Below are 27,500 nucleotides of genomic sequence, written 5' to 3' on the forward strand. Positions count from 1 at the left end.
TGATACTGCCCCTTTAAGAACCTAGGTAACCTAACTTCAGAGTAAACACCATTTACATGTACATGTAATACAAGAACCTATAATAATCATAATAATAACAACAACCATACTACTCCTACGACGACGACGACGACGACCACGACCACGACCACGACGACCACGACCACGACCACGACCACGACCACGACCACGACCACGACCACGACCACGACCACGACCACGACCACGACCACGACCACGACCACGACCACGACCACGACCACGACCACGACCACGACCACGACCACGACCACGACCACGACCACGACCACGACCACGACCACGACCACGACCACGGCGACGACGACGACGACGGCGACGGCGACGACGGCGACGACGACGACGACGACGACGACGACGACGACGACGACGACTACCACTACCACTACCACTACCACTACGACTGCCACTGCAACTGCCACTGCAACTGCCACTGCCACGGCCACGGCCACGGCCACTGCTGCGACTGCTGCGACTGCTGCTACTGCTGCTACTGCTACTGCTACTACTACTAGTACTACTACTACTAATAATAATAATAAACATTGATATTGTGCAAGTTGCACGAATATATGACCCTGCACATTGACAAAAGTAAGCTATAAAACAATTATAAACTAAAAAGTATAAAATGTAAAATGAACTAAAACTGCATTGAAAACTAGATAAATAAAGATTTTCCAATTATATTTTCCTGTGGTGTTTTTATAGACTTAAAGAAAGCATTCGATACCGTAGATCATGCCATCTTCCTTGATAAACTTAACCATTATGGTTTTCGCAGAATAATAAACAATTGGTTTTCGTCCTATTCGCAAGACTGGACACAAACAACACAAGTTGATCCACATATCTCTGAAAAAACCTTAACGACTTGTGGTGCTCCACAAGGTTCTGTATTAGGCCCATTATTGTTTCTATTGCCTATCAATGATACTTACACCTGTTCCAAAGAACTCAATTTCTATCGTTTAGCTCATGACATCAATATCTTATATGCGGACAGAAACCTTACGTCATTAGAATATACAATATATATTCTGTCCATATCAAAAGAGACTATCCTTTCAACCTAAAATAAGCACATTTTACAATGAGAAGAATATGAACTTTCCCCTAGAGGGCAAAGATTACGTTAAGTATCTAGGAATATTAATTGACTCTAATCTTTCTTGGAAGATCCATATTGAGTATATCGCTTTAAAAACTTAGTAAAACCGTAGGTCTTATTGCAAAATTAAGACACTTTGTACCTCTCCACACCCTATTACATATCAGTCTTTAATCTCTCCTTATATCACTTATGGATTATCTGTCTGGGGTCAGACCTATAAGTCTTACCTATATAAAATCTTTATATTACAAAAACGTGTATTACGTTTCATGTACTTTGCAAAGAAAAATGAACATACCATTCCCTGTTTATTAATGCTAAGATTTTGCCTCTGAACTTTTTATACTATAAAACTTTATCTGAATTAATCCATGACGTTAACACTGCTTCTGCCCCAATTAACATACGTAATTTATTTACGAAAACGTCTAGTGTCCATTCTTACAACACACGTTCTTCTACTTCAGATAACTTTTACATAAAAGCTTCAAGACTTGAAATACAAAAAAAAGCCTTTTCAAGAATTGGTGCTAATCTATGGAATGAGATACCAAGCTCTCTGAGAGAACTACCAAAGAAATCATTCAAACTCAGAATTAAAAACAAACTACTAAGTGTTCTCGAAGATGAAGATTCCTTCATTGTGGTTCGCAGGATCATTTCTAAATTAAAATGCCAGTAGCAGTAGTGAAAAAAACAAAAACCCAACCCATAATCAAACAAACAAACAAAAAATATGTTATCTATTAAATCACATTCTTTTCCCACTTTTTCTTTTTGTTTTATTCACTTTCTTTTTTCTAACTTTCTATTTTTCTATAATAGTAATAAAATTTGTAACTATTGATAGACTGGCCCACCTAGACTAGCATAGCTATTCGCGGGCCAGTCCAACTGTAAAATGTAGATTTTAATACGAAATAAAATGATGATGAGGATGACTAGATAAATGTACAGGTCCAAATAAAGTTGGAGGCTAACTTGAAAACCAGAGGTTCTAACATATGCGGGTTTTTACTGTAGGACGTCTGCATTGGAGGAAGTGCTTAATAAGTACTCCATCTGGTGGGTTTCCTCTGATCTAGTGGGTCCTCTGTGAATGCCTAGCAAAACACTACAAGAATTTTTCAGCTTATTGCTTTTTCATCTTCCATTTCAGTTATTTTGGGTCATATGTGCACTGGTATCAGGCAAAGAAAATAAAATGGAGGACATTAACCTACATATAACATTATATCACAAGGGCTTTTGTGCCTCAAGAATTGATGAAATTTTGGTTTTACGACAAGACATCAAGACATCGCATAAATTATTTTTTATTTCATTTTTTTTTTAATAATGATTTCTTACACTTACAACACTTATTGCATCACTTATTCTAAGCCTATTTTTAAAATAACATAAATCAAATCTTTCTGTACAATCATACTTATATTACAATTATATTAAATCTAAAGAATAGCAGATGGAGGAGCTTTTACGAATATTAAATACTTTTTTCAAGTTTATACTTGTATTTAACTTTGTTGATAAAGTTGGAAAGTAATAGAAATGGTGAGTCATTCTGGAGCTTTTTCTTATAAATATAATCCTGCAGAAAGAGGAGGGTGTAGTTCAGTTTTTTTTATCAAGGTACTTGAACTTGGAAAAGTACCAAAAAGAAGATCTTCAATGTTTACATTAAATTCAGAGTTATTCTCCGTATTAAACCTTTGTAATAATAATAAATTATAAATTCATGTGTCTGTCCGCTTATTGACAATGAAAATCAGCCAATGAGCGAGCGAGAATTTCTGCAGTTATCGTAAAAAAAATTGAAATACAAGCTTAACTGGTTAGCACATTTATTGTTAAGTTAATATTTTAATACGATCAACTTGTTATTACAAAACGATGAATAAATAATTTTTAGATGGATAAAAGAACAATTCTCTGAAGAATATCAAGTGGTCAGTAATGGGAAAATAAACCGCCCAAGCAAAAACGGTCTAAATATATTAATTCCAAATTGCACCCGAAATCACATGACTACCTATCGTACTAGTTTTGGCTAATTTTCCTCAATGTTAAATACTCTTCATGGGTGCTTCGCAAGTTAAAACGGAGCGGTCGCAGGTTTTACAAGGTCTCTGTTAGAGAAAGGTAGTTCAGATCGGCTTGAATTAGTTGTGTTAAGAAATTGTTGTCTCAGCACAAGTGGAGAAGTGAGAACACATGAATTAGGGTGAAAAAAAAATTCAAACCACGCCTACAAAGCAGGATCCTCGTACCTCTTAGGGGTTCTTTTCAAAGTTTCTGACGGGCATCCCCGTCCTTTTTATATAGGAGTTCTCCTGGGCTTTGAACGTGTCTTTAGCGGCACAGCTGAACTTGAGAACGTTTTCAGGAGCATATTCTGGAAGTTTGCGAAAGAAAGCCTGCCACATCAAGCAATGTCTTTTACAAGTGTGTCCTTTCCATTCTACACAATGGAAATTTCTACAAATTTTGTAGTTTAATACACACACATTTTTTGCTGCGTTTTCACATAACGTTCACACCAAAACAACAGACACCCCTGATGAAAATGTCCGGAACTCTCGATATGCTTGGGTGAAGGCTTCTGAAACCATCAATATTGCTTTAAGGGTGGAATGTGGTGAAAGCAGAGACTGCTTAAAACCATGGAAGCGCTCATTTTCGTCCAAGACTGTAGTCATTACGTGATTAACTCACTAACTCCTTGATTGACCAACTTCTTAACCTGTTGACTGACTGGACCCTTTTCTGACTGGCTATTTTAACAACTACCTGCCTGTTAGTCTTGTTCCCAGATCTCTTGTGGATGAAGCTTCGTCCACAAGAGATCTGGGAATGAGATTACCTGCCTGTCAGACTAGCTACAGACTGGTTTCCTGAAAGCTGACATGTAGGGCAAAACCTTTCTAAAACGTTCCTCAAACTTCATTATCACTGAAGATGTGCTATGACCAGCTGTCAGATTGTTGCTTCTTTTGGGAAATAAAATTTGCACTAGATTTAATCAGTGCGACCCATCATTGACTCGTGAAGAAAACTCGTTGAAAAATACACTGAAGATTTAGAAGTTTCATCAGCTTTTTGTGCAAGCACGGTGGCCGAATGGTTAGCAGGCTACTCTGGACTCCAGATCGAACGGTTATGGTTTCAAGTCCTGGCTGGGGTCATTGCCTTGAACCACAGCCTTGAACTCCCACAGTGCTTCTCTCCAACCAGGTGCATAAATAGGTACCAGTGCATTTAATGCTTGGGGGTAACCCTTGGATGGGCTAGCATCCCATCTAGGGGGGAGTGGAAATACTCCTAGGTGCTCTGGATGTATGGATGATTGCACTGACATAGGCTTTTTTATTGACTCATAAGGCAAGCTGTTTGAAAGCTCATTAAAGTTTAAGAAGTTTTCATCAGCTTTATGATGAATGATATAAATGCATAATGCATCCAGTATCATGTTCCATTATAATTATAAATAACAATCCTTTTTTCATTGACTCATATGGAAAGCTGATTGAAAACACACTAAAGTTTAAGAAGTTTTAATCAGCTTTTTGAAGATTGATATAAATGCATGACGCATCCAGTATTATATACCATCATTATGAAATAACAATCCTTTTTTTCATTGATTGAAAACACACTTGAGTTTTGGAAGTTTTAATCAGTTTTTTGAAGATTGATATAAATGCATAATGCATCCAGTATTATATTCCATTATAAATAACAATCCAGTAGTATTACTAAATGCAACTCAATATCTATAACCAGATCAATTGCCTTCTAACAAGAAAACTTAACAGATCCAAGAAAACGTTTATTCTGAAATTATAATGAAGCATAGTTCCTTTCTGGAGACAAATTAGTAAGATGTACATGGGCCTGGCACAAGTTTGAGCACATGACCTAAGTATGAAGTGAATGGCTTGGTTGCTGGTAAATAAATATATAAATATAAATTATATCCCATGGAAAGTTTTTTTGTTTGAACACTGCACCTCCAATTTCCTCAGGAATTTCAATTTTACCAACTCAATATGATCCATTATTACACAGCAGTACTAATACAGTTCAGAGGACTAATAATCAAAATCAACCAATCAGATTGCTCTACTGCCAGTCCAATATTCACAAAGTATTAGACTGGGCACTGTCTCAAATGATCCTGCACAATTATAATAAATTCATGATGAGTTTCTGGTAGTTTTATAGCTTACATTTTTGAAAGAACTTGCTTCATAAACGGGCCTCTAGCTTATAATTTTCTTTCAACTCTCTTCCTCTTCTGTTTTATTTAACATCAGACATGAGTATACAGTATCTTTAGTTGGCTCCCAATCAGAATTGCAAGCTTGCAGATTGCAATGTTTTTCAAGTCCGTTATCATGTAATTTTGTCAAAAAGTTTATGTGTACTAAATCTCTTATTTTTGAAATCCTCTATTTTGAGAAAAATTTGCAGAGTCAAACTGAAAGTCACTACCAAAGTTATGTAAGGAATTAGGTACTCATGATATAATAATAGTGAGAATATTGATGATGATGAGCATGATGAGAGCGATGACGATGAGGATGAGGATGATGATGAGGATGCTGCTGATGAGGATGAGGATGATCATGAGGATGATGAGGATGAGGATGAGGATGATGATGATGATGATAATAACAAAAATATGTAGTAATAATAATAATTACAACATACTATTTTTGTATAAAACTTCAAAGCTACATAAGATGCAATCTGGTCCACAATTGTCATCTATCAGTTCTGTGGCTGCTAAGTCCATTTTTCTAATATTCCTTTTGAAACTGTCAATTCGACATACAGATCTTATATATGTGAGTAATTTTTGCCATAAATATGGACCTACTGTAAATATGTGATGCAAGAAGTTATTTTAATCCAGGGATCTACAGTACAGAAGTTAGTATGACTTACAGCAATGGCTATTTCTCGTATGACCTCCTCAGGCATCCTTCTGCCAGGTGTGCCATATGCTCTTCCGCACAAGTCATGTAATGATGCTCTCACTAGCTCCATACAGAGCCAGACTTCTCCCTGGTTGATCAGATAATGGAATCATGTTTATTGCATGACGAAGAAAAAATTCTTACAGAGCAATATCAGGCAAAACCTCTGCAACTCTGTTACACAACTTTGTTGACCAGTTATTATCAGGTTACGTGTAGTGTGAAATAGGTTCCAGTAATAAGTCAGCTCATTCATGTTACGGCTGATTTGCATTATGCTCTTTGATTATGAGCAATATTGGTGCAGTTGAACCCTGTTAATTTGTGCCCTCAAGGGAAACAACAGTTCAAAATAACAGGAGTTAAGTTTGAATAGATATCATTATTCTTAAGGACTTGTGTGATGGTTTGGGTAACCAATGTGAGCCTTGATTGGTCGATGGTTGCCTTCGGAAACCATTGCTCAATCACAGCTTGTGTTAAGTGTTCAAACCGCCCCAGAAATGCTAGTATTTAACGCTGGAACTGCTCAGTCTCCCTAAAGTTTCCATCATGGGCAAAAGGTTGCTTAAGAGTAACAAAGTAAGGGTGTCCCAAACCCCACAATAGGATACTCGGTGAAAAAGTCAGGATATCTAGTTGAATGACAATGCTACACTTATTGTTAAGGTAGAAAACTGAAACTGTTTTAGAGACGTGCTAATTTAAGTGTCAAAAAATCATTACCCTTTTCAAAACCAAATTTCAATTCTTGGGATTTCCAGTAGGACAGGTAATATCCTTGTTTCAGCTATGAGGCTTGGGTTTTTGTTAATGGAGTGTTAACCATACCATTATATAGTTGTTTGTTAGAGAAACAAAAGTTAGTTCTTGTAAGTAGAACAACTTTAATAAATAACACAAGATTACAATTTAACTACCACATTACAAATTAAAAAAACAACAAAAAAAAAACAGCTGGTTTATTTCATCCTTCTTGCAAAGAACTTGCCAAAGCTAGTAACGTCACACACGGTCGTGTATTTCTCATTAGCTGATTGTTTACAGGCATGGCATTCTGTTGTTCCACAAAATATCCATACCCCTCCCATGGAAATTCTTTTAGTTTCAAACCCCCCACCCCCACCCCAACCACACAGGAAATTCTGGTTTGGCTTCATACTTCCCTTAAAAACTTTTGCCTTTTGAAAACCCCCTTCCCCTTAGAATTAATGTCAACCTTCCTTGGGGTAGGCATATATGGATATTTTTTGGAACTGCACATTCTGCAAACAGACAGCAGTAACCATAATATGCAGACTACAATTTAACCATGTTTATAATTTAAACTTCCAAACCACCTTCATCTTTATAAACTTGATAACACTGCCTAAGATTGATCTAATGTGACTGGTGGCCATGTCATGATCAAGCAACTTAAAGCGTTTTAGTACGAGATGGTCTTGTGACCACACATTTTGGGAGATTGTATACCGGTATGTTAAAGCCAGATTTGAAATGATCTTTATGTATGCTCTGAAAATTAGTCCTTTTTGAAAAGAGTTTCCATGTGACCAAGAAATTTCCTTGATACAGAATTCAATGTCTGGAAGAAAAATGTGGTAAGCAGTGTTTCAGCCAGAAAATTTTACTTGAGGGCCAAAGTGGCCCCTGAAGATCTTTTCTAGGGGCCAATCTTTTAGAAAAGGGGCCAATAAACTGAAAGCTACGGAAGGAAAAAATGCATCAGGGTACCAGGGAAAATAAAGCAGTTTATTAGGATCTATGATAAAATTTAATAGTAAGTGCTTTTTGAAGGGTTTCTAATCAATAAAGTTTCTTTTGAATCAGATACTAGTATGAAGGATCTGTGCATTACAAGAGAACAATCCTTAGGCCTACATGATGTAGTCAATGATCAAGGATTTGCAATGCATTATAGGGCGATTTCAAACTCGGTCAGCCATTTGGAAGTTTTCCGATATGAGACAATCCATACAGCAAAGCAAAAGGACAGATTGACTTTTTTCTTATGTTGAATGTTTTAGAAACAAAGATCTTTCAATATGATTTCTAGGACATAATGTGTGACAAAATAACTGTTATTGATCATCAACACAGAGAAATGTAGTTGCCATTATGCCATACCATGGTGACTAAACCAGAGTTTTTGGTGCCAAGGATGAAATGCTTGTTGCATTGGCAACCGTACCGATCACAATTTCCAGCCCTGGGATGGCTTTTAAAATATTATGCCTGTGTTAAGTCTGCAGTCTTGTAAAAGGAAAGGGCCAAATTGGCCCTTTTTTCATTTTTCTTGGGGCCATGTCTGATTGTAACGCGGGATTCCTGCAATGATGCGCTCTGCCGGAAACACTGGTAAGGCATACAGAGCAGATACCCAATAACCTCCATAGAGAAGTTCACAGAAGAAGTTCCTACTTTTGCACACTCCAAGTCAGATTGGAATCTGTTCAGACTTTGTAGTACAAGAAGTTTTAAATCATTTCATTGGCTCCTTTATCCATCTTCAATCATGAATTCTCTTGATCCCCCAAACTAAAATTTCCAATTCCTTCATATTACCACTAGTTTCCCTTTCAAAACTAAATTTCAAAAAATTAATTATACATGTACATTGTAAGGGGATCCTGAGGGACACCCAAAAGTACATTTGGAGGGAAACTGTTATGTTAGAATTGTACATAAGGTTCATAACTGTAAAGCCAGGAATTTCTTATAATTATCTCAAGTTAACATACCTCTCTTAACAATGCACCATAATAATGCAGAAGATATGGACTGTTAAGGTTTGCTAAGGCATCCAAATCCATTAAAAGCCACTCATATTCATAACTTGAGGCATCACCAATCCACATTCTCTGTTTAAAGTGTATATTAATCAACAAATAAACTTTAAGGTTAAAACTTCTCACTTGCTCGTGAATGGCATTAAAAAAAGCAGCCACAAATGTCTATGATCCACACTTATTTAAGATGTACCTGGACTGCCATAATGTGGCCTGTGGGTTTATGTATCATCTGGTATGTCCCACCAAATAGTCCATGATGAAGAACATTTAACTCTTTTAAATCCTCTACACAGCAATTAAATACCTGCAGTAAATACAGAATGAATAAATTAAATTTTTAAACTTACCAGCTGTTACTGACAGAAAGTGTTCTTGGTTATGTTGGTCACACTTTACAAACATGTTCTTGCCTTATTTCCACCCGGTCACTTAGTAATATTTATCACTTGAGTGAGCAATTTTAACCCTAGAATGCATCTCTGCTTTGGAGAGCAGGGATGGTGCAGCAGCGAGAGAGCTTGCCTCCCACCAATGTGGACCTGGCGTGATAACTGGGTTGCGTTTGTTGTTCAGGTTCTCGCCTTGTTCCAAGGGATTTTCTGTGGGTTCTCCAGTTTTCCTCCACCACAAAACCAACACTTCTAAATTCCAATTTGATCTGGAAACAGTTGATGAAGAGCCTGTCGGTGGGATGTGTCATTGCAAATTCCTCTTTATTGATTAATTTACTGATTTACTGATTTACTGATTTATTGATTTATGTATCATAAGTTATTTATATATTTATGTATTTATGGGATTATTTTTAAAAAGTGTTTGAGGGAAGAAGGGCATTGTTCTAAGGTGGTAATACTAAAAGAAATCAGGTGGCAGATCAAAAATTCAACAAACAGTGATTGTGTAAAAAGGAAAACTTAATAAGAATTTTACAAACCTTGAACAAGTAAAAATTAGCGATTAGAAAGAACAACATTTCAGTGACATTGTGACACCATTTTCAAGTTCAAATGCAAAAAGATAACCTGTCAGAAAATTCGCTCAAGATTAACATACTTCGTAATTACATATGCAATATCACACATATAGTTTTGCTTGAATTGAGTCCGACTGTACATTGAAAGATGGTGTTTATTCTCTAATTAGCAGCATTTCATGCACTAAACAATCGAACTTATTAATGCACTTCCTGACAACGGAAAAATGTCTGTACAGGTCTTTTGGAACAATACAGTGTTCGGTAATAACGTGTTTGCCAATGGAAGAAGACTGTTTAGTGTGTTCAGCCACGCATTGGTGCAATTGGTACACAACTTGCATCACACAAGTCACATTGAAATTTATAAATTACATGCTGTTGGTTAACAATACGTGGTTTGATCTCATGCACTTTTAGCTCTCGCTGGAGCTTATCACCAACAAAAACTGAATAACAGTGTGGGTCTTCAAGCTCACTGGTCTTTCAGCTGTTTACGGACTAAGTCTGCCAAATCCTAGTCTTTGAAGGGCAGGACTATTTGGACTGTTGGGTCAATCTCTTTTTGTGCAGGTGTTGGTTGCAGGTCTTCAACTTTAGAGGCAATAAATGATTTTCGCCACTTTAACTATAATACCTGACACACCATCAGCAGCTACCTGACCTTGCATATCGCTTGTCACTGTGCTGGTCGTATTTTACTGAAGAATGTGACCGTTTGACAGCAGTTTTCTCCCGGCTGAAATACCTTATCAACGCTACAGTCAAGTCGTAATGTCGAGCGAAACTATTTGCGTGAGATTGCACATGTAATTACAAAGTTCTTTATGATTATCATAACTTGAGCGAATTTTCTGACAGTTTATCTTTTTCCATTTGAACTTGAAAATGGTGTCACAATGTCACTGAAATGTTGTCCTTTCTTATGGCTAATTTTTACTTGTTTATGCTTTACAAAACCTTTGTTTACAAACCTTGCCCTCAATAATGAGTCTCCCATCACCACGACTTCCAAGATGAATGGTCCTGAAAATGCATGTAATAATAAGCAAAGTTTTCTTTTTCATCAAAATCACTTGTGATGTGAGCCTGTAGTACACATCATAAATGTTTGGTTTTGGCTAACTAAGCAAGGTTTAGGATCCAGATTTTCAATATTAGGTTTAGTCTAGAGCACTAAGGTAAGTCAGATCTAAAAGAAAAAACAGTGAGGCTGGACCCAACCCAAAAACCTGAGGATTAGAAACAAAGAACTGAACTGTTCTTCAGGTCTAAGCCATTACGCCTTCCTTTTAAAGTATGAAGAGCCCACTTTGAGGCCCTCCTGTAGAGCACCTGTACGTGGAATATAAATTTAACAATAATTGGATGAGGCTTTTTATGACACAAATTGAAGCTTCATACAATAAAATATTATCGTTAGTAATAATATTGTCGCAGATATGTAACATGTTGTTCTGGAGATGTCAAATCATATATGTGCCTGCAAAACAGCAGAATACACCGATTCCAGAAAAAAACCGGAAGTTGCACCGAAACGAGGCTTAATAGCCCTTGGGGTAAATAAAGCAACATGGCGAACGAAGAAGAAAGGCCGATCTCTCATCTGATGATATTCTCGGCATCAGTGTGAGCGAAGAACATTGAAAAATGGACACTCAGCCAATCAAAATTCTGGCTTAAAAGTCGCCGTATAAATCAAAGGGGCAAAATAAGGGAACTTTTAGACGGGTATGTTTTCCATCTGATTGTCTCGATCTCCAATATGCGCAAAAACAACCTGCTCTCACCATTTTTATTGCCTAAAAGAACTTTGTTCATGGTCGGTTTAGGAAAAAGAATCTGAATGAAATGAAAATTGTAAAAGTTTACAACCCTGACCTGAAGAATACTTTACTAAAGCTAAAGTAGCTTAAAGTAGTAAAACTGATGAAGCAAGAGCTCGAAAGAACATAGGGAAGTAAATTTAAAAATTGTGCCAGATATCGGGAATATTGCAACAAAACACTTGAACAAATTTCCTACGGCTGATTCATTTTTCACTTACAACTTCAGTCTTCTCAAGTTAGAGAACATCCAATCTCTCTTCATAAATTAACAATCGGTGTTAGAGAATAAAGGGAAATCCTTCAGTTCAAAAGATGCTAATCAGAGTATCAAACAAGACCATGATCTACTCGCCAAGAATGGTATAAGCAAGGGTTCGGTAGAGTGACAGCATCATTGCGTTACAGGGTAGGATGCAATCACAAAGCTGATTCATCAGTCAAATCACCAATAAAATTATCAGTGAAGTGTACTACAGTGTAACAAAGACTATCGGTCACATGCTATGAAAGATGGCCTAGAAAACTAGCAACTAGTAATGGACAAGTACACTGAAATAATGCATCAACAGGGATAGACAAAGGTTCAAGTAACAAAATGCTTTTTTTGTTGTTCAAGAGAAAAGGGAAATTTTGGGGGCCTCCCCAGGGTCCCCCAGCTGGACTCAGGTTACAGCAAGTTACAGCAAGTTAGAGCAATCTCCATGAAATAATTTAAGCTAGGAATGTCATTGTTATGGATAGTGAGACCATGAAAGATTGCCTTATAAAATCAATATGCAAAATGTTTGACACTGGTTTAAAAGTAAACAAGAGTCATATGAACTTCAGTTTATGATGTACCATGTACAACAACTACTCTTTGTTGTGGACAGACTTTGGAATTTCCTGGCTATAAACTGGAAGTCACTGCAAATTTTTAATGAGCAAATTGCCTTGGACATAGAATGGTGGAAGGAGATGCTAAAGAATATTGAACAATTTATGATAAAATATATTATATATGAATTGGCTTACCTAATGCTTAGAGATGGCCTTACACGATGTGATTATTGCTAAAGCCAGAATAAATATCAAAGGTCCAAAAAGTTTTTCCAGCATCTAATATGAGAGAATTCAGCTACCTCCAGTTTTTCTATGGTAATGAATATTTGAATGAATATTTCAAAATAGTTCAAAACAATTGGGAATCTATAAGATCATACAAATTATGTAGGAAATTCTCAATGAGGTCAAAATTATACACCAGCTCTACCATGTGTCCTTCTATGTTACACCCTGTGCCAGAAAATAGAACATGAAGCCACATAATGCACAATTTCAGTACGGTGGATATCAGCAAATATTTAATTACCACTGATGAACAATATCATGTACTCTGTTTAAAGTCACTACCAAATGACAAATAAACATCAGATAACTTTTTTTTCTGCCAGTTTACAAGCAAATAGCTCACTATCCAGGGTTGATTAACAACTCTACACAACCTTAGTGGAGTTACACCCTCAAATATATGCCATCCATTTATTCTCCTAATAGCCATTTAAGCTTGTATTCTTACATTTGCAGTTCTGGTTCATTGGAAAACAGTCTTCCTTAGAAAATTGGTATTAAAATTATAGTCAGTTCTGATTTACTTGGTTGCATAGAAGGGATGAAGATTATAACCTTCCTGCTTGCCAGTACAAGCTGTCTATCAAATCTACGACAATAAGGAAAATTCCTGCAAGGCCTTAAAATGTGTTGTCAGACTTTAATTCAGAGTAAAGCTCACTTTTGGGTGTCCAGGTCTTGGGTGTCTGACCTTTTGTCTCTCTGCAGTCTATTCTGCACCTTATGTTTTCAAATTCAGCCTAAAAAAACTTCAGGTAATTAATTAATGGCCTGGCTCCCCAACATCAAGTACAGGAAATTGGCCCATGCAATAATTTATCTGACACTGCTAGTTCTTAAACATTAAACCTAAAAGCTAGATCTTGCTGAAATATTAAGCAAGTAAAAAATATTCAAAATTCATCAATGGCTGTATCACTAAATAATGTTCTTCCACATTCAACATTGTTTTTGGGAAACGTTTTTTGTTTACCTCAGAGGCATGAAAACTGATTAATTCCTAAGTTGATTGAAGCTGATGGGTATTCATATGCCAGACTCAGATGCATCACATATTTTGCTCTACACAGAGATTCCTCCTCAACTTTTGCCCAAGGGAAAGCCGAGGGTACGGCTTCCAGTTTCAAAAAGTGTACTCAGTTTAAAATCACTTGGCAAGAAGTGCTCGGAACAACAAAAATTATTTCCTACCAAGCTAAAATAGACATCTCCCCTTTGCATATGTATTTCCCACTTTTTTCTTCTTTGTTTATCTGGCTAGCTTGTCCGAAGGAAACTCAGTCGTGGAAATGATAAATCAGGTCGGTTTTTGCTTAGATTATTAGAGTTTGCAGCCGCACAACACTTGTGTCCAACTCTTTTCCTTTTCTTTACCACATAAATTTGCTCCAGACATGTACATGTAGCTCTAACCTACATACATTCGAATTTTTTCGTTCTTCCCCAGCATTTCATCCGCCATTTTGAAAGCTCGAGGGCTATTAAGCCTTGCTTGCGTGCAACTTCTGGTTTTTTCTGGAATCGGTGTATTGCAATGGAAAGTTTAACCAGTGATGATAGACTGACCCTAATTTGCATAATCTGATCCATCACTCGTAACTTGCTTAGTATATGCAATTCATGAGTTAAAAAGGTGTTTTAGTGCTGGTGTAAATGTAGTACTACATAACTGTAGATGCTACATTTAAAGTTCAAATATTATCTCTTCACAAACATTACAATATGTAACTTACCAAGGTGATGGAAGTCCTTTTGGGTTTTTACCCTTCTTTCCTGGAATAAAATAATTTTTATAAGTAAGAAAAGTCTCAATAACAATGAATCTTCCTACTAGAGATCTACAAACTTTGAAGACCACTAAGTAAGAAGAGAAACCCTAGGACTATGCAAGGAATGGTGCATTTTTTAAACAAAAATTGTCCCATAGGATGAAGACATTGTTTGGTTTTTGAAACAAATGTGCCAGACCACTGGGATGCACCTATGGGATTTGTTTGAGAGTGGTCAGTGGTATGTCACTTTCAACATCCTGGATGAACATGTAGATGAGCAACCTTGCGGCCATTTACATGACATTTCATAGAGGTCTTCAAAGTTTGTTGCATGTTTGTTGTTCATCCTACCGTTGTACGAAGCCTAGGACGTGGTATGAGTTTCAAAGAAGAAGAGAGTTAGAAAAATTGATAAATTTGTCTGTTATTATTGTAAATGATGGGGTTCTGTCAACAGCTTAGCCTCTTGGCGAGGGAAATTGACCAGCGTGAATTTTATGCTCTAAAACCCATGGAGTGATTCAGTAGGTTTTTGTTTGATGCTGAAAACTTCACAAATCCCAGGGGGTTTCCAGGGGGTCAACCCCGAGGGGAAAACCCACAGGAAAGCTATTCATTATAAAAAAAATGGCAAAACATGTTATCCTAACTTTTCTTTTCTCAATAGTTAAGTATCGGGTATATAGTTACATATGCAGTTGTATATACAGATATGTAAGTATCTGTACATATTATTATATGGGTTTATATTATTAACCACACCCTTAATTAGATCTAACTGACTGTGAATGAAATGTAATGTAAATTTGTAATTAGTGTCAATAATAAGTGTTTGTACATGTAAGTTTGTAAATTATTTTGTCATTAGTGTTAGTAATTAATTGTAACAGGGGCAGCATAAGTGTAATTAATTATGTAATATTGTTTATATCGCTCTTGTAATTGTGCTTTAAGTATCAATAAAATGTTACAAAAAAAAATTTTTTAAAAATGATAAGAGCATAGCTCTTTAGAAATCAAAATCTAATGTTAGCTTAACTAATAAGTAATGAGTCAATTTCCTGGTAAACTCAACCTTATTAAGCTCTTATCCAACTGCAGCGAACACCGTCCAAATACCAGTACAAATATACAGCAATATTGTTCAGTAATTTGTTCAGTAGAAAACCTGTTTGCTGTACAGGTTGGCCTGCGCACACAAAACTGTCACACTCTCCCTCTTTCCTTGATAAATTTATTGACTACAGCAGTTGGATAATAAATCTCTTATGAAATGTTTTGGTGTGTAGTATCGCTTCATGCTTTTACTCATTGTTAGGGCAAGTCAAAATACAGCACAACTCGTAAAAATATATAGAGGATATTACACAGTGGCCAGAAGATATGAATTTTATGTTCTCATGGCAAGAACAATATTGCACAAGTGAGCCCAGCGAATGAGTGAGATGTTGTTCTTGCCACAAGAACATAAAATTCATATCTTCAAGCTAAACATGTAATGTTCTTTTTACTATATAGACATACTGATGATGGCGTTTTTGACGATTTTCCGCAGATTTCCAACCACTTTCTGAAGATTTCCAAAGATTCTCCAAAAATTGTCCGAAGGTCACACGAATGTTGCCGAACATTTTCCGAAAATTTCCAAAGATTGCCGAAGATTACCGAAGATTACCGAAGACTTTGAAGGAAGACCCGAAGATGTTACGATCATACACTAACGAATTAAAGAACAATTTAAGAGACAAACTTGATATCAGTGAAATCATCGATATCTTCACTAGTGAGGATATGGAAAATACATACGCCACTCTGGATATTAAGTTTCGTATAAATTTTACGAGTGGTGTATTTTCCAGTGAAACACTCGTGTCTATATAATAAACAGCGATACTACACACCAAAATATCTAAAAAGACATATTTAATGTGGGCCAGGAAGCAAGAGCTACTTAAGCTTGAATATTCAGCTAAAAAATGCAGCGGTTTGTTCTTCTTACCTCTTTTAGATGAACCAGACATAATGATTCTCTTCAGATCTTCTTCGGAATCAAGACAACGATAATTTATGTGAAGGGTTTAATCTCAGAATCACCGAGCACCGAGTCTAACCTTCATGTCCATTCCTCACTTGTGCAAGTCTGTTGGTTTGCTGCAAAGCTTCAAACCGAAATAACCGACTCAGGGATTCCCCCAGGTTCAGCTTACTTAGCCAGCACTACGTCGCAAACCGAATGGGAATGTAGTATCGAGTAGTAGGAATACCGAAGGTTGCAAAGTTGAAACGAGTAGCACTGGGAATGAGAATGGTCAGTGGCAAGAAAAGAACGTTCGTCGGACTCCATGTGGTGTAACAATCATGGATTTGGCACAGTTTTAAATTCACGGATAGATAAAAGAGGGTCGTACAAGGAGGTCTCTGGCACGATTCACGAACGGAAAAATAGAGGATCACGGATATAAAAATTTCGTTTTCCCGAATCACGAAAATAAGCCAGTAAGATAATCTTTTAAATGACCTGTTAATACACACTAGAAATAGTGTTTGAAGAAAGAAAAATAGCGAATGGCTAAGTCAAGGCTCCATATTACAAATCGCATACCTACTAGGTCACTCTCGATAGACAGTACAACTCTAACCATTCGGAGCTGGAGGACTCGCGTCTCAAAATCACGTAGAATAGAGCGGCAAAATTAAGAATATCGGTTAATAATTCAGGTTCTTCACGGGTCACGCAAAACCTTCAGGTCACTAGTCACGAAGAATAATTTCCTAAATTATTTACCTTTCACGGAAAATAAAATCAGCTAATCACGCATCACGAGAATACCCCTTTACGACCCTCATAAAATAGTGGGACCCCACAAAATAGGTCAAATAGCGATATTAAAAAGAAAGTAACCATCGATGTATATCTTATTAGCCAAGCACGGGGGCTGTATTACCATTATTCGGAGGCAGCGTGGCCGAGTGGTGAGGGCGCCAGACGTGAGATCGGAGATCGTGGATTTTTGTCCCATTCTGACCACTAGCTGATGACAGGTGTTGTTCCCGACCCCGGCCACACTTGCAAATAGCCAACTGATCTGCCTCTTGCCAGTTGGGATTTTTAACCTTTTTTGTCCATTTATATTGTTTGTTTCATTGTTTGTCTCCATTAGTCAATTAAGATCCTTATCTATTTATTATTTATTTAAGTAGAAGAATATATCACTAGTCCGAGATGTTGACAGTAAGGACCGAGCGCAGAGGCGTCCGTACAAGGAAGACCATGGGAAGATGCTCGGCCCCAGAACTGTCCCGAGCCCGTCAGGTTCAAAACGCGTGTTACAGGTTATAAGTCACATTGTTAAAAGTTAGCCGTAAAAATGCTTATTCAGGTTAGCCTGAGCATTATTTAGGCTAACTGGATTGCTATTCAGGCTATACGTGCCCGTTTAAAGCAATTTCGGTTATAGTTAAGTTAGATAAAATCAAATAATCTCATACTAGAACGAGACCGCAATTTGATCCTGGTCTAATCGCACTCCCCTCCCCCTGACCTCCTCACCCCTTTCCCCTTTCATCGGCGTTCCAAAAGAGAAGGAAAGGAAAGGAGAGTTGGAAAGAAAAAGAATGTGAATTTCTCTGGGTGTAAGTTAATTTAAAAAAAAAAAAATGAGGCAGAAAAAACGTTCTTTAGAGATTTGGAGAAGCAGCAGCAAAATACGCATGATACCGAAATAATAACCAGTAATTTAGTTCAAAATACTGCTTGAACAAATAGGGATAGCTATAAGGCTTGTTCCATTTTGCAGCTCAGCTTGTAATAAACAGCGAGTATACAACCAGTCTATGGGAGGCGCAGTGGCCTCATGGTTAGCGCGCCCTACTCCGGAGCGAGCGGTCCAGGTTGGAGCCCTAGCCAGGGACATTGTGTTGTGTTCTTGGGCAAGACGCTTTACTCTCACAGTGCCTCTCTTCCTTCAGGTGTATAAATTGGTATCGGCGAATTTAATGCTGGGGGGAGGGGGGCAGGTAACCCTGTGATTGATTAGCACTCCACAAACGGGGATATGCTCCGGCCTGATGGGCCACTTGGCTCGTATGCAGACTTTACCTACCTTTTACTGATGATTATCTACTGTATGTACCTTGTGCTTTACTATTTCAGGAAAGCTGGCGTCAGGTTACCTCGACTGGATTTCTGTAAGGCAGACACCTCTCTAAATTTCTAACACAGATATATATAAAGTTGGTGCTGGGCTCCAAGGTGTCCGTCTTAGGGATAATTGCCTGTATAACTAACCACTGTGACGAGACATGTTATGAATAAACCGCAAATGAAGATCAGTGACAAATTAAATAAGGGTAATATTGAAGGTAAGGCAGTATCAGAAAAGAACTGCTCTTGCAAATGACTTCTCAAAGAAGGAGTTCGATAGAACTACAATCAGTGATAAGCTGAACCAAAATAAATGTCTATAACATATATTGTTGATACAAATACCTGCGTAAACTACACACGCGCCCTAGACACGAATTAACTTCAAACATTTAAAGAGCTTGTGAAACTTAGTAATTGGTGAAATGTTAGGATTTTTGGTTGTAATAACTGAGGAGAATTTGACTCACAAAAACTTCAAAATTTCTGGATGGCCAAAGCGCTAATGAGCCCATGCATTCTTCAAGTAAAAAAAATTTTCAGTATTTAAACCCGGCCGCATCGCCCAAAAAGTATTCAATGCATCGGGTTCAAATTCCTTAGGAAAGTTAATCATGCTGTGTCGTTTCAATATTCAGAACTAATGCTTTTGTGCTCCATCAGAAACTGTATCGCTTATTCTAATTCTAATTGGACAAATATTGTAAAAAGAGATTCTCCTATACAGTGATCATAATGGGCCCACTAAAGAGGCGAACAGATCAGTCAACTGCGTGCAACCTCTGCCTTTCCCATCCTCTTATTTTCGCCGAGACGATGATCTAAACGAGCTCCTGCCTGGTGATCTAAAAGAGGACCTTCCAGATGACACTTTGGGGCTGCCAGATGATCTAAAAGAGGACCTTCCTGATGACACTTTGGAGCTGCCAGGTGATCTAAAAGAGGACCTTCCAGATAAAACTTTGGGGCTGCCAGATGATTTAAAAGACGACTTTCCAGATGACACTTTGGGGGTGCCATATGATCTAAAAGAGGGCCCTGTTGATGCTTTGGGTCTACCGGATGATTTAAAAGAGGGTCCTGGTGATATTTTAGAGCCGCTATATGATCCAGAAGAAGGTTTTGATGATATTTTAGAGCTACTAGATGATCTGCCAGGCGATGCCACTTTAGGCCTGGCGTGTGACCTAGGAGACGACCTGCTTGAAGAATGCTTCTCAGAACTTTTAGCGTTGCTTTTCTTTTGGCCCCCTGCACAGGACGCACAACCATCTCCCTCGCGCTTATTCAGCACAGGGCGGTATCTAATCTTCTTTGTCAGACATTGCATATACTCTCCTACTTTCGATTTCTGTCTTTGTTCGGGAACATATTTCATCCTGAGGTCTGTTTCTTTATGATTTTTAAATTTACCTGCTACCTTCTTGTCGATATCCTGTTGCTTTTGACTTTTATGCTCTTGTAGTCTTCTCCTCACGTCGTTAGATCGACCTGCATAAATGTATTTCGTTTCACTTCCTTGCTTTTCACCGATAACATAAATGCCAGGTACCTTGTCGACTGAAGACACGTCATATGGCAGCCAGGGGTTCTTTGATAGCTTATCATATATTTGGCCGTCCTGGCGACAAAACAAATTCAACAATGATTACCGTAATGATTCGATTTTTCAATTATAATATAACTGAGACACTATGCGCGCTCTCATTGGTCGATAGTTATGTTTAGATGAGAGTATGTAAACACCGTAGTGACGTTTTAGATTCGCGCGTATTCTTGAGAAATATTTTATAAAAGCAGTAGAGTACTTATTCCATTTTTACATAGCCTCATCTAAACCCTTGGGGTGTTGGGAGAATTCTCGAAAGATATATGTAAATGTATGAAAACATTGCTTACGAATGGAAGCATGCGACCTTGCGTAAATACAGTTGTGCTGCAGTTAATTTGTTGTTGTTAACTTTTACATCGAGCATGCAATTCCTTTTGTATCATATCTTGCGTCGTTGACGTATGAATCGTGAACTGCGGCATTCTTGTTGGAGGGAAATAGCCATGTCAGGTCAACAAAGATGAATATACGACCTTGTTACTTACTATTGGAACAAGTGATATCACTGCTGCTAGATATGCTAATTTAAGGCTGATCATGATGGGGCATTTGCTTCCGCCCTGGGTAAGAAAGAAGATGACTAAAACGCTGGTAAAAAGCTACATACACGCCACACATTGCCAATGACAGGAAAGTTAAAATCGAAGCAAGAAAACAGGAAAAATAGCTTTACTACATTGCTACCAGCAAGGGGACACTTAAACACACTTCCATTTCTGTCTAAGACAACAATGGATCCGGAACAATTTCATCAAGTTAAGATAAGAGCGCTTGTTTTTAGACGTACCTGCGCGCTAGGGGCCTTTCTAACTGGGTACGATGCTTCAAAGCCTAGTGGGAATCCCATTGTAAAATTAAATGAATCGAAACGAACTACGATTCCTTACGTCCTTTTTAGTACATTAAGTATTTCTCCCAGACGTGTGACCTCAGGCTGTCACGCATGTCGAAGGTTTCCGTGTTTTGGCTTACCTCCCGTTACATGTACTTTGCTTTTTCGCCAATCAAATTAGCTTTCTATCAAGTTGAAGGTTCTGACCAATGGGGAAACTGCTTCCACTCCTGTCGCATGCCATGTCGCTGCCAGAGCCCTCGTTCCCTATGGTCAGTACCAAATCACAGGTTTGTTAGGTAGATACGTGGTTTGACCGAATTATGTAATGGTTTACCAAGCATGAGGTAAAGATGACTGAATATCGGCCGTCCTTCTTTTGCGTTATGCAATATGAACTAACATCGCAAAAGCTATTTAAACTGGCATTTTTCTTGTAATTTTAGCAGTTTTATTGTCAGAATACTATGTATGGTAGCTACGAGTGAGCGACGACACAAACATTGATGACAAAAACATTTTTTTAATACCTACAGGATGTAGCTTAGGTTTATGTTCGCTAACGTTAAGGAGCCAATTTAATCAGGCGTCTACATGTAATTTCTTGATAGATCTTTGGTAGTACGACAAATGCATTGCAAACAATACATTCGTGAAAAACATTGTTTTAACCCATGGTTCATGCTTTCCTGGTTTGAAATAGAAGCTTGTTGAAGTTATTTATGTTCAATTTGAATTATTTGTTTCGGTTGTTTGCTCGGTTCCACCAGCCTTAATGCTATAAACACTGCCGAGGGTAAAATCTAAAGGTTATTTATTATAATTTATTCGATTTTATTTTATTTGCTGGGTTGAAATGTAGATTACTACTCTTTCATGCCAAATTCGCGCGGGAACGGAAAGAGCACGTGAGCCCACAGAACACCCCGCTGAATCTCAAGGATTATAACAAAATGGTTTCTTAATTTTCACGTTGTAGAAGTTAACCTGTGGTCACCGCTGAAGGATCCTTCAGGGCGGTATGAGGCAAACTGAGGCACTTGCCTCAGTCATGTTTTTCGTATTTTCTTGTTTTTTTTTGTTTTTGAAGAGGGAAAGTAAAACAGTACTAAATTCCTAGGATAAGAATTTAACCATAGATATTGCCTCAGTTATAATTTTGCTCTGGACCCAGCTGCCCCTCACAAGCCAGCGGTAAATAAGTAACGTCCGGTCATAATTTTGACAAAATAATTAATAAACTAACGAGTTCTTAGACGTTCAGGTTCACAAAATGTAAAATAAAGCAGATGTTAATAACTCCAGCTTGCGTTATAAACACAATGAATTATGAATGATCACGACTTGGTAAACTTCACACACCTGACGGTTTATATGTGAGGAAGTACAGGGATACATGTGGCCCATCTTAAGTCTAGATAACTCTGGAATTAAAACTGGAAAATGTACAAGATTTTCTAAGCGGCACAGCGCAAAACACCCCCCACCCCCGCTCCCCTGCCCGCAGACGAATTAACATTATCATCAGTCATCTGTCCTAATTTGGGCATCTGTCGTGAATTGCTGCCTAAATAGTAAAATACCGGATGTGTATAAAGCTGGTTAACTAAATATTCATAAACAGGAGGGTTGTTTTAATCCCTACCCTGAACCAAGCTTCGACTATAAAACGTGATATATTAAAGAGGCTAGACGTTTTCGTCTACATCCTAACCATTTAACTTCCAGAAGTGGGTGATTTCTCATCAAAAGATATTTTGGGATGTACTACCGAATTCTCACAGCTAACATTACGTTAAATGACTTGGAATCATTGCTGAGAATTGGGACTTTAAGCTTTTTGGAAGATTTTATTTAGTCCTTTAACATCATTTTTATCAACAAACTCTTCACGCGAACTAATCACACAAGAAATAGTCGCCGCTAGCAGCGAGCTTAAAGGAGCTCAACCACGGTATTTTGAGTCGTTTTGGCCATGTGCAAAACTACTACTAAATTGAAGGAGACCTGAGAATAGTGGTTTACTAAGAAAGAAAAACACCAAAGACATTAATTAACCATAAAGTAACAAGGATGGTTAAGGATGGAGAAGATTGACACGGATTACGAACGACGAACTTGAAAAGTTTACAATAAACTTTTCACGATGCGCAAACCGTGACGTAGCACCTTTACTGAGCACGACAGAAATGCCAACTCAGTAGACAGAACTATTTATATAATTATAAGAATCCTTACGGCGGTTTAGTTAAGATGTCTCTCCAATTGCAGGTGTAGCAAAGACGTTAGGGGGGATCCAATTTGCCGGTTTCTTCAACAAAAAAGCCACGGAAAGCTCCAAGAATATGAGTCACGGGGAAAAAACCTTCTAAACCTTGTTCTCCAGTTCATAGGCTGAATCAGATCGCAGAGTTAATTTGTTTCGTAGCATTAATCAGCGAGCGGTACCTGAGTAACGTCCGCTCATAGTTTTGACTAAATAATTAACAATCCAAGGAGTTCTTTATTGTTCGAGTCTTCAAAATGTAAAATAAAGCAGATATTAATTCTGATATTAATAACTCCACCTTGAGTTATAAACACAATGAATTATGAATGATCACGACTAGTTAAACTTCACGCTCTTGCGCTTATATTTGACAAGGCTCGGGATAAATGTACCCCATCTCAGGTCTGGAGTGACTCTAAGATTAGCATTTAAAAATTTACGAACTTTTTGTAGCGCGCACCACACAAAGCGGAGTTCACAAACACCCCCCGGCTGCAGGTGAATAAACATAACATCAGCCATAAGTCCTTTATTGCACCATCAAACAATTTATAAACCAGTTAGGAGCTCTTTAACATATGAAACTCCAAACAAGAGGGGAATAAATGAAAACAATGATTTTAATAACAACAATACGCTGTAACTCCTTGAAATAGAAAAAACTAAAGAATTTCTCGTAGTGTTTTTAGTATTTTCAGACAAAAATGTCGACGGTTTTGGCATTACTGCCTTCTTTAGGGCTCAAAAGACTGTCTGGGTTTTTGAAAACACCAGCTGCCAGTTTGTTTGAACTCTGAAGGGAGCCAGTAGCAATGCGTAAACGTCGGCACGTTTAATTTTCTGACAATAAAAGAAAAGAACTGTTAGCCGACATGAATGAAAGCTTGCGTTAACTGAGTTATATAACCCAGTGTTTCAACTATTAATTAAATATGAACATCACCTGGCATATAAGTCTGTCCGTTCTAGATCAAACGAATAGATAAAGCAGCAGCGAGCTTTGGGTGCGTTGCACCTCCGGTTCTGAAAAAGGTTATAATTCCATACTCTGACAACTCCATGGCTGGCGCGTGGCTGATTCGGTTGGCCATTGTGATTCTAAACATTTTCCTGATAATCTTATTTGTGGTGGCAAACACAGACTTTTGCGGAAGCGTTTTTGAAACGGAAGTTGGTAAGTAGGCACAGCTAAACTTAAACGTCGCACTTTCCTTCTATTCAGTCTGTTTGCATCAGGAAAACTTTTATTTTCTTTCCTCTGTTAGACCATGCCTTAGTTGGTCACGTCATGTCCACGGCTACAGTCCTTGACGAGTTTGCATGCCACCTTAAATGCATTGGAAATAGCAGTTGCAAGTCGTTTAATGTCCGTCCGGACGGCAGCAATGTAGGGCAACGCATTTGTGAGCTAAACAACAAAACCCGACAGACGAAGCCAGGAGATTTTAAATGGAAGAAAGGATCCACATACTTTGGTTCAGTTCAGGTAAGTTCAAACTTTCCGTATATACATTACTTATCTCAGGTTAGCTACCTTTACTTGGAACAGGAAAAAGGGTTAACGCGAGGTTGTTAAAAGAAGAATATGATTGTCTGCCTGTTCGTACAGTTAGCAAGAGCGATCAAAAGCTGATATTTCCTTACGGTATTGATAAATGATAAAGTTAACGCTGAACAGCATTTTTCTTAACCCAACCTAGGCCTCCTGCATCGATGTTTCTCGTCAGCGGAATGACCAAACAGTAAAGAGTGGACAGTGTCATCCGGGATACAAGGGGAAAAAATGCGAAAAACGTGAGTCGTGAATGTTTATTTGTGTTTTGACGATTATATTACGCAGTGTGAATCTGATTGCGAAATGTATCCTGGTCTATTTTCTTCTTTTATAGAAATAAAAGGTTGGTACTCCCATCACCCTGGTCACTCCTGTAAGGACATCCGGGACTCAGGAGACTCTAAAGGAGACGGGGAGTACTGGATCGACCCGGAGAAGAGTGGAAACCCTTTAAAGGTCTTCTGTGACATGACAACTGACGGAGGTAAGCTGAGAATGGCGAACAAGAAATATTCTTACACATTAAGATTACACAAACTCTCATTTATTTGGAACACGTGCAGTTGAAACATTGCTTTATTTTCCTTCTCTTTGAAAGTTTTCGTTTCGTAATAAATGCTTTATTGTAAGGTTCTCACCTGGTTTTGTTCCTTTCAATTAACGATCATAAATTTACCTGATTTCAGGAGGCTGGCTTCTTGTCTCTAACTATGTGGTTGACAGCTCATCCTCTCCATCGGGGTTGTCAGTAGAGGCATCCTACAGAGGAGTCGGCAGTTACCATAACATCAAGACGTTTCTGACGAAGAGTGCCATGAATGAGCTGTGGACTCACTTGTCTTTCACTCAGCTGAGATTCCACTGCAGTAAACAACAAGGGCGTACATTCCACGTGACCACGGTCACTAACAGCACTGGTGAAGCTGTAGTCCAGTACTTCAGCGGTCAGACGGATGTCCAGCCCGACGCTTGTGGCTCGTTTGTTAGAATGGAAAACGACAACTCCAGATTAGCAGGAGCTTGCGATCAGTGGGACTACGGGTATGGCAAATGGGGTTGGGGAGGAGATGAAGATAGATTGTACTATGTTCCTGCTGGTTTTAATCAATATTATTGGTATCTGCGAAGAGACGGTCGATATTTAAGATGCGATGACAACTACTATTCTGGAGTGTCCACTGGTGATTTCTGGAAAGTCTTTGTTCGCTAGGAACTTTGTGAATAAACTGCAACCAGAGTATTACTGAATTTTGTTTAAGTGGACTTCAGAGAGTTGTTTGTTCGATGCCAATCACATGATTATTGTGTTAGTTTTATACAAAACGTCGCCATGCAGTGTTGCCAAAATTAAGTTGAAAAAGTAGCGCTAGGTTATTAAATACTTAAACATAGGTTCTACCTGTATCCCAAAACTGTTGAACAAACTATCAGGCATTTTAGGGGGGAGGAGCGCAATTTTATAAGATTGTTGAGTCACTTTTTGTCTTTAAGAATTTTTGCAGGAACATCTTCTAATACACAGATTTTGTTCAAACCTATAATAAGTCAGATAAAGAGTTATTTTCGTCAGGAGTTCAAGAAAAGATGCGGGAGGGAGGGGGGGGGGGGGGGTCACCAACTTCATTTCAGAGATACAACGTGTGAAAATATTTGCAACTTATAACTTTGCGCGCCGATCGCGAAGCATCGACTAAGTAATATAAACTGAGCAACAATAGTGACAGGTCTGCTGGTACTCACTTCTCATCTTTGCCTGGATTTAGCCATCTTGGACGTTCGGTGACCCCAGTTTTTCTTTTGACGGATCACTTTCAGCACCGGTTTCCTAGGTTTTGAGAGAAAACAGAAAAAGCCTATATATTTATTAGAAGTTTGAAATTTTTGCCCCACGCACAATCTAATTCTGCTATTAAGAACTCTATTTTTAGCTGTCTGACGTTTTAAATGCCTCTTTAAGGATTAACTTTTATGAATAGGATGGAAACCTCTGAAGTTATTAATGCAACATACCCACTTGGACTAAATAAATCGGTTTTAAACCAGAAATCCTGGAGACCATTGAAGATTCTTTCGCCAGTTTTTTTAAACTCAGGGTACCAGAAAAACTTAAATTCGCTTTTTCCCTAAATAATAAACCGTACAAAAGTAGTTAAAGTCCGTCATTTAGAGTGTGTTGATAATGGAATTAAAACAAAAGGGAAGATGTTTATTACAATGACTAAGTAAGTGGTTTGACCAGTTTTGTAACGAAAGTATACTCAAGCAAGCTCGCTTTGATTAAATGTTAGCTTATCCATGCACAGAAAAATAGCACTGGAATGTTTACAAAGAGCCATGCTTCGTCTTCATGATGCAAACATATGTCATCCAAGGCTTTCTTGAAATAAAGTCACAATTTCCTGCAATTATTGTTGTGTTTTCCTTCGTATTAGCGATAAGGGTAAGGAGAGGTTCAAGAATGCGCGTAGCCCACCTCA

At 38.0% G+C, this 27,500-nt stretch overlaps 2 protein-coding genes and 1 pseudogene across 3 annotated transcripts in view; 1 reads left to right on the top strand and 2 right to left on the bottom strand.

Moving 5' to 3' along the window:
• Positions 1-16,923, bottom strand: part of LOC149112445 (uncharacterized) — a 47,702-nt pseudogene extending 30,779 nt beyond the window's left edge. Inside the window, exons 1-6 of the transcript XR_016207455.1 lie at positions 16,611-16,923; positions 14,573-14,612; positions 10,875-10,926; positions 9,118-9,231; positions 8,877-8,996; positions 6,104-6,223 (exon numbers count right to left, since the gene is read on the bottom strand). The product of XR_016207455.1 is annotated as an uncharacterized LOC149112445 (transcript). The remainder of the gene's footprint in view (positions 1-6,103; positions 6,224-8,876; positions 8,997-9,117; positions 9,232-10,874; positions 10,927-14,572; positions 14,613-16,610) is intronic.
• Positions 16,924-19,065: 2,142 nt separating this feature from the next.
• Positions 19,066-20,987, bottom strand: LOC149112446 (uncharacterized). Its single transcript, XM_089289718.1, has 2 exons — positions 20,853-20,987; positions 19,066-20,376 (listed from the first exon to the last, which is right to left on the bottom strand). The coding sequence occupies exons 1-2, from the start codon at positions 20,904-20,906 to the stop codon at positions 19,555-19,557; spliced, it is 876 nt and encodes a 291-aa protein (XP_089145844.1). The 5' UTR covers positions 20,907-20,987; the 3' UTR covers positions 19,066-19,554.
• A 3,431-nt stretch (positions 20,988-24,418) lies between these two features.
• On the top strand, positions 24,419-26,618 carry LOC149112447 (uncharacterized). Its single transcript, XM_089290322.1, has 5 exons — positions 24,419-24,642; positions 24,734-24,954; positions 25,169-25,262; positions 25,358-25,507; positions 25,710-26,618. The coding sequence occupies exons 1-5, from the start codon at positions 24,528-24,530 to the stop codon at positions 26,231-26,233; spliced, it is 1,104 nt and encodes a 367-aa protein (XP_089146448.1). The 5' UTR covers positions 24,419-24,527; the 3' UTR covers positions 26,234-26,618.
• The last annotated feature ends 882 nt before the right edge of the window (positions 26,619-27,500 follow it).

This window comes from Orbicella faveolata, unplaced genomic scaffold (genome assembly GCF_042242905.1).
Source record: "Orbicella faveolata isolate gen_17 unplaced genomic scaffold, um_ofav_v1 contig_2, whole genome shotgun sequence".
Taxonomy (NCBI): Eukaryota; Metazoa; Cnidaria; class Anthozoa; order Scleractinia; family Merulinidae; genus Orbicella; species Orbicella faveolata.

What these genes read in the sequence shown, in the direction of transcription:
- LOC149112446 (XM_089289718.1), bottom strand. Translation starts at nt 20,906, where the DNA reads ATGATCAGCCTTAAATTAGCATATCTAGCAGCAGTGATATCACTTGTT. An exon ending in TGATATCACTTGTTCCAATA is followed by an intron (nt 20,377 to 20,852) that starts GTAAGTAACAAG and finishes TTTTGTCGCCAG; the next exon opens with GACGGCCAAATATATGATAA.
- LOC149112447 (XM_089290322.1), top strand. Translation starts at nt 24,528, where the DNA reads ATGGCTGGCGCGTGGCTGATTCGGTTGGCCATTGTGATTCTAAACATT. An exon ending in CGTTTTTGAAACGGAAGTTG is followed by an intron (nt 24,643 to 24,733) that starts GTAAGTAGGCAC and finishes TTCCTCTGTTAG; the next exon opens with ACCATGCCTTAGTTGGTCAC. An exon ending in TGACATGACAACTGACGGAG is followed by an intron (nt 25,508 to 25,709) that starts GTAAGCTGAGAA and finishes ACCTGATTTCAG; the next exon opens with GAGGCTGGCTTCTTGTCTCT.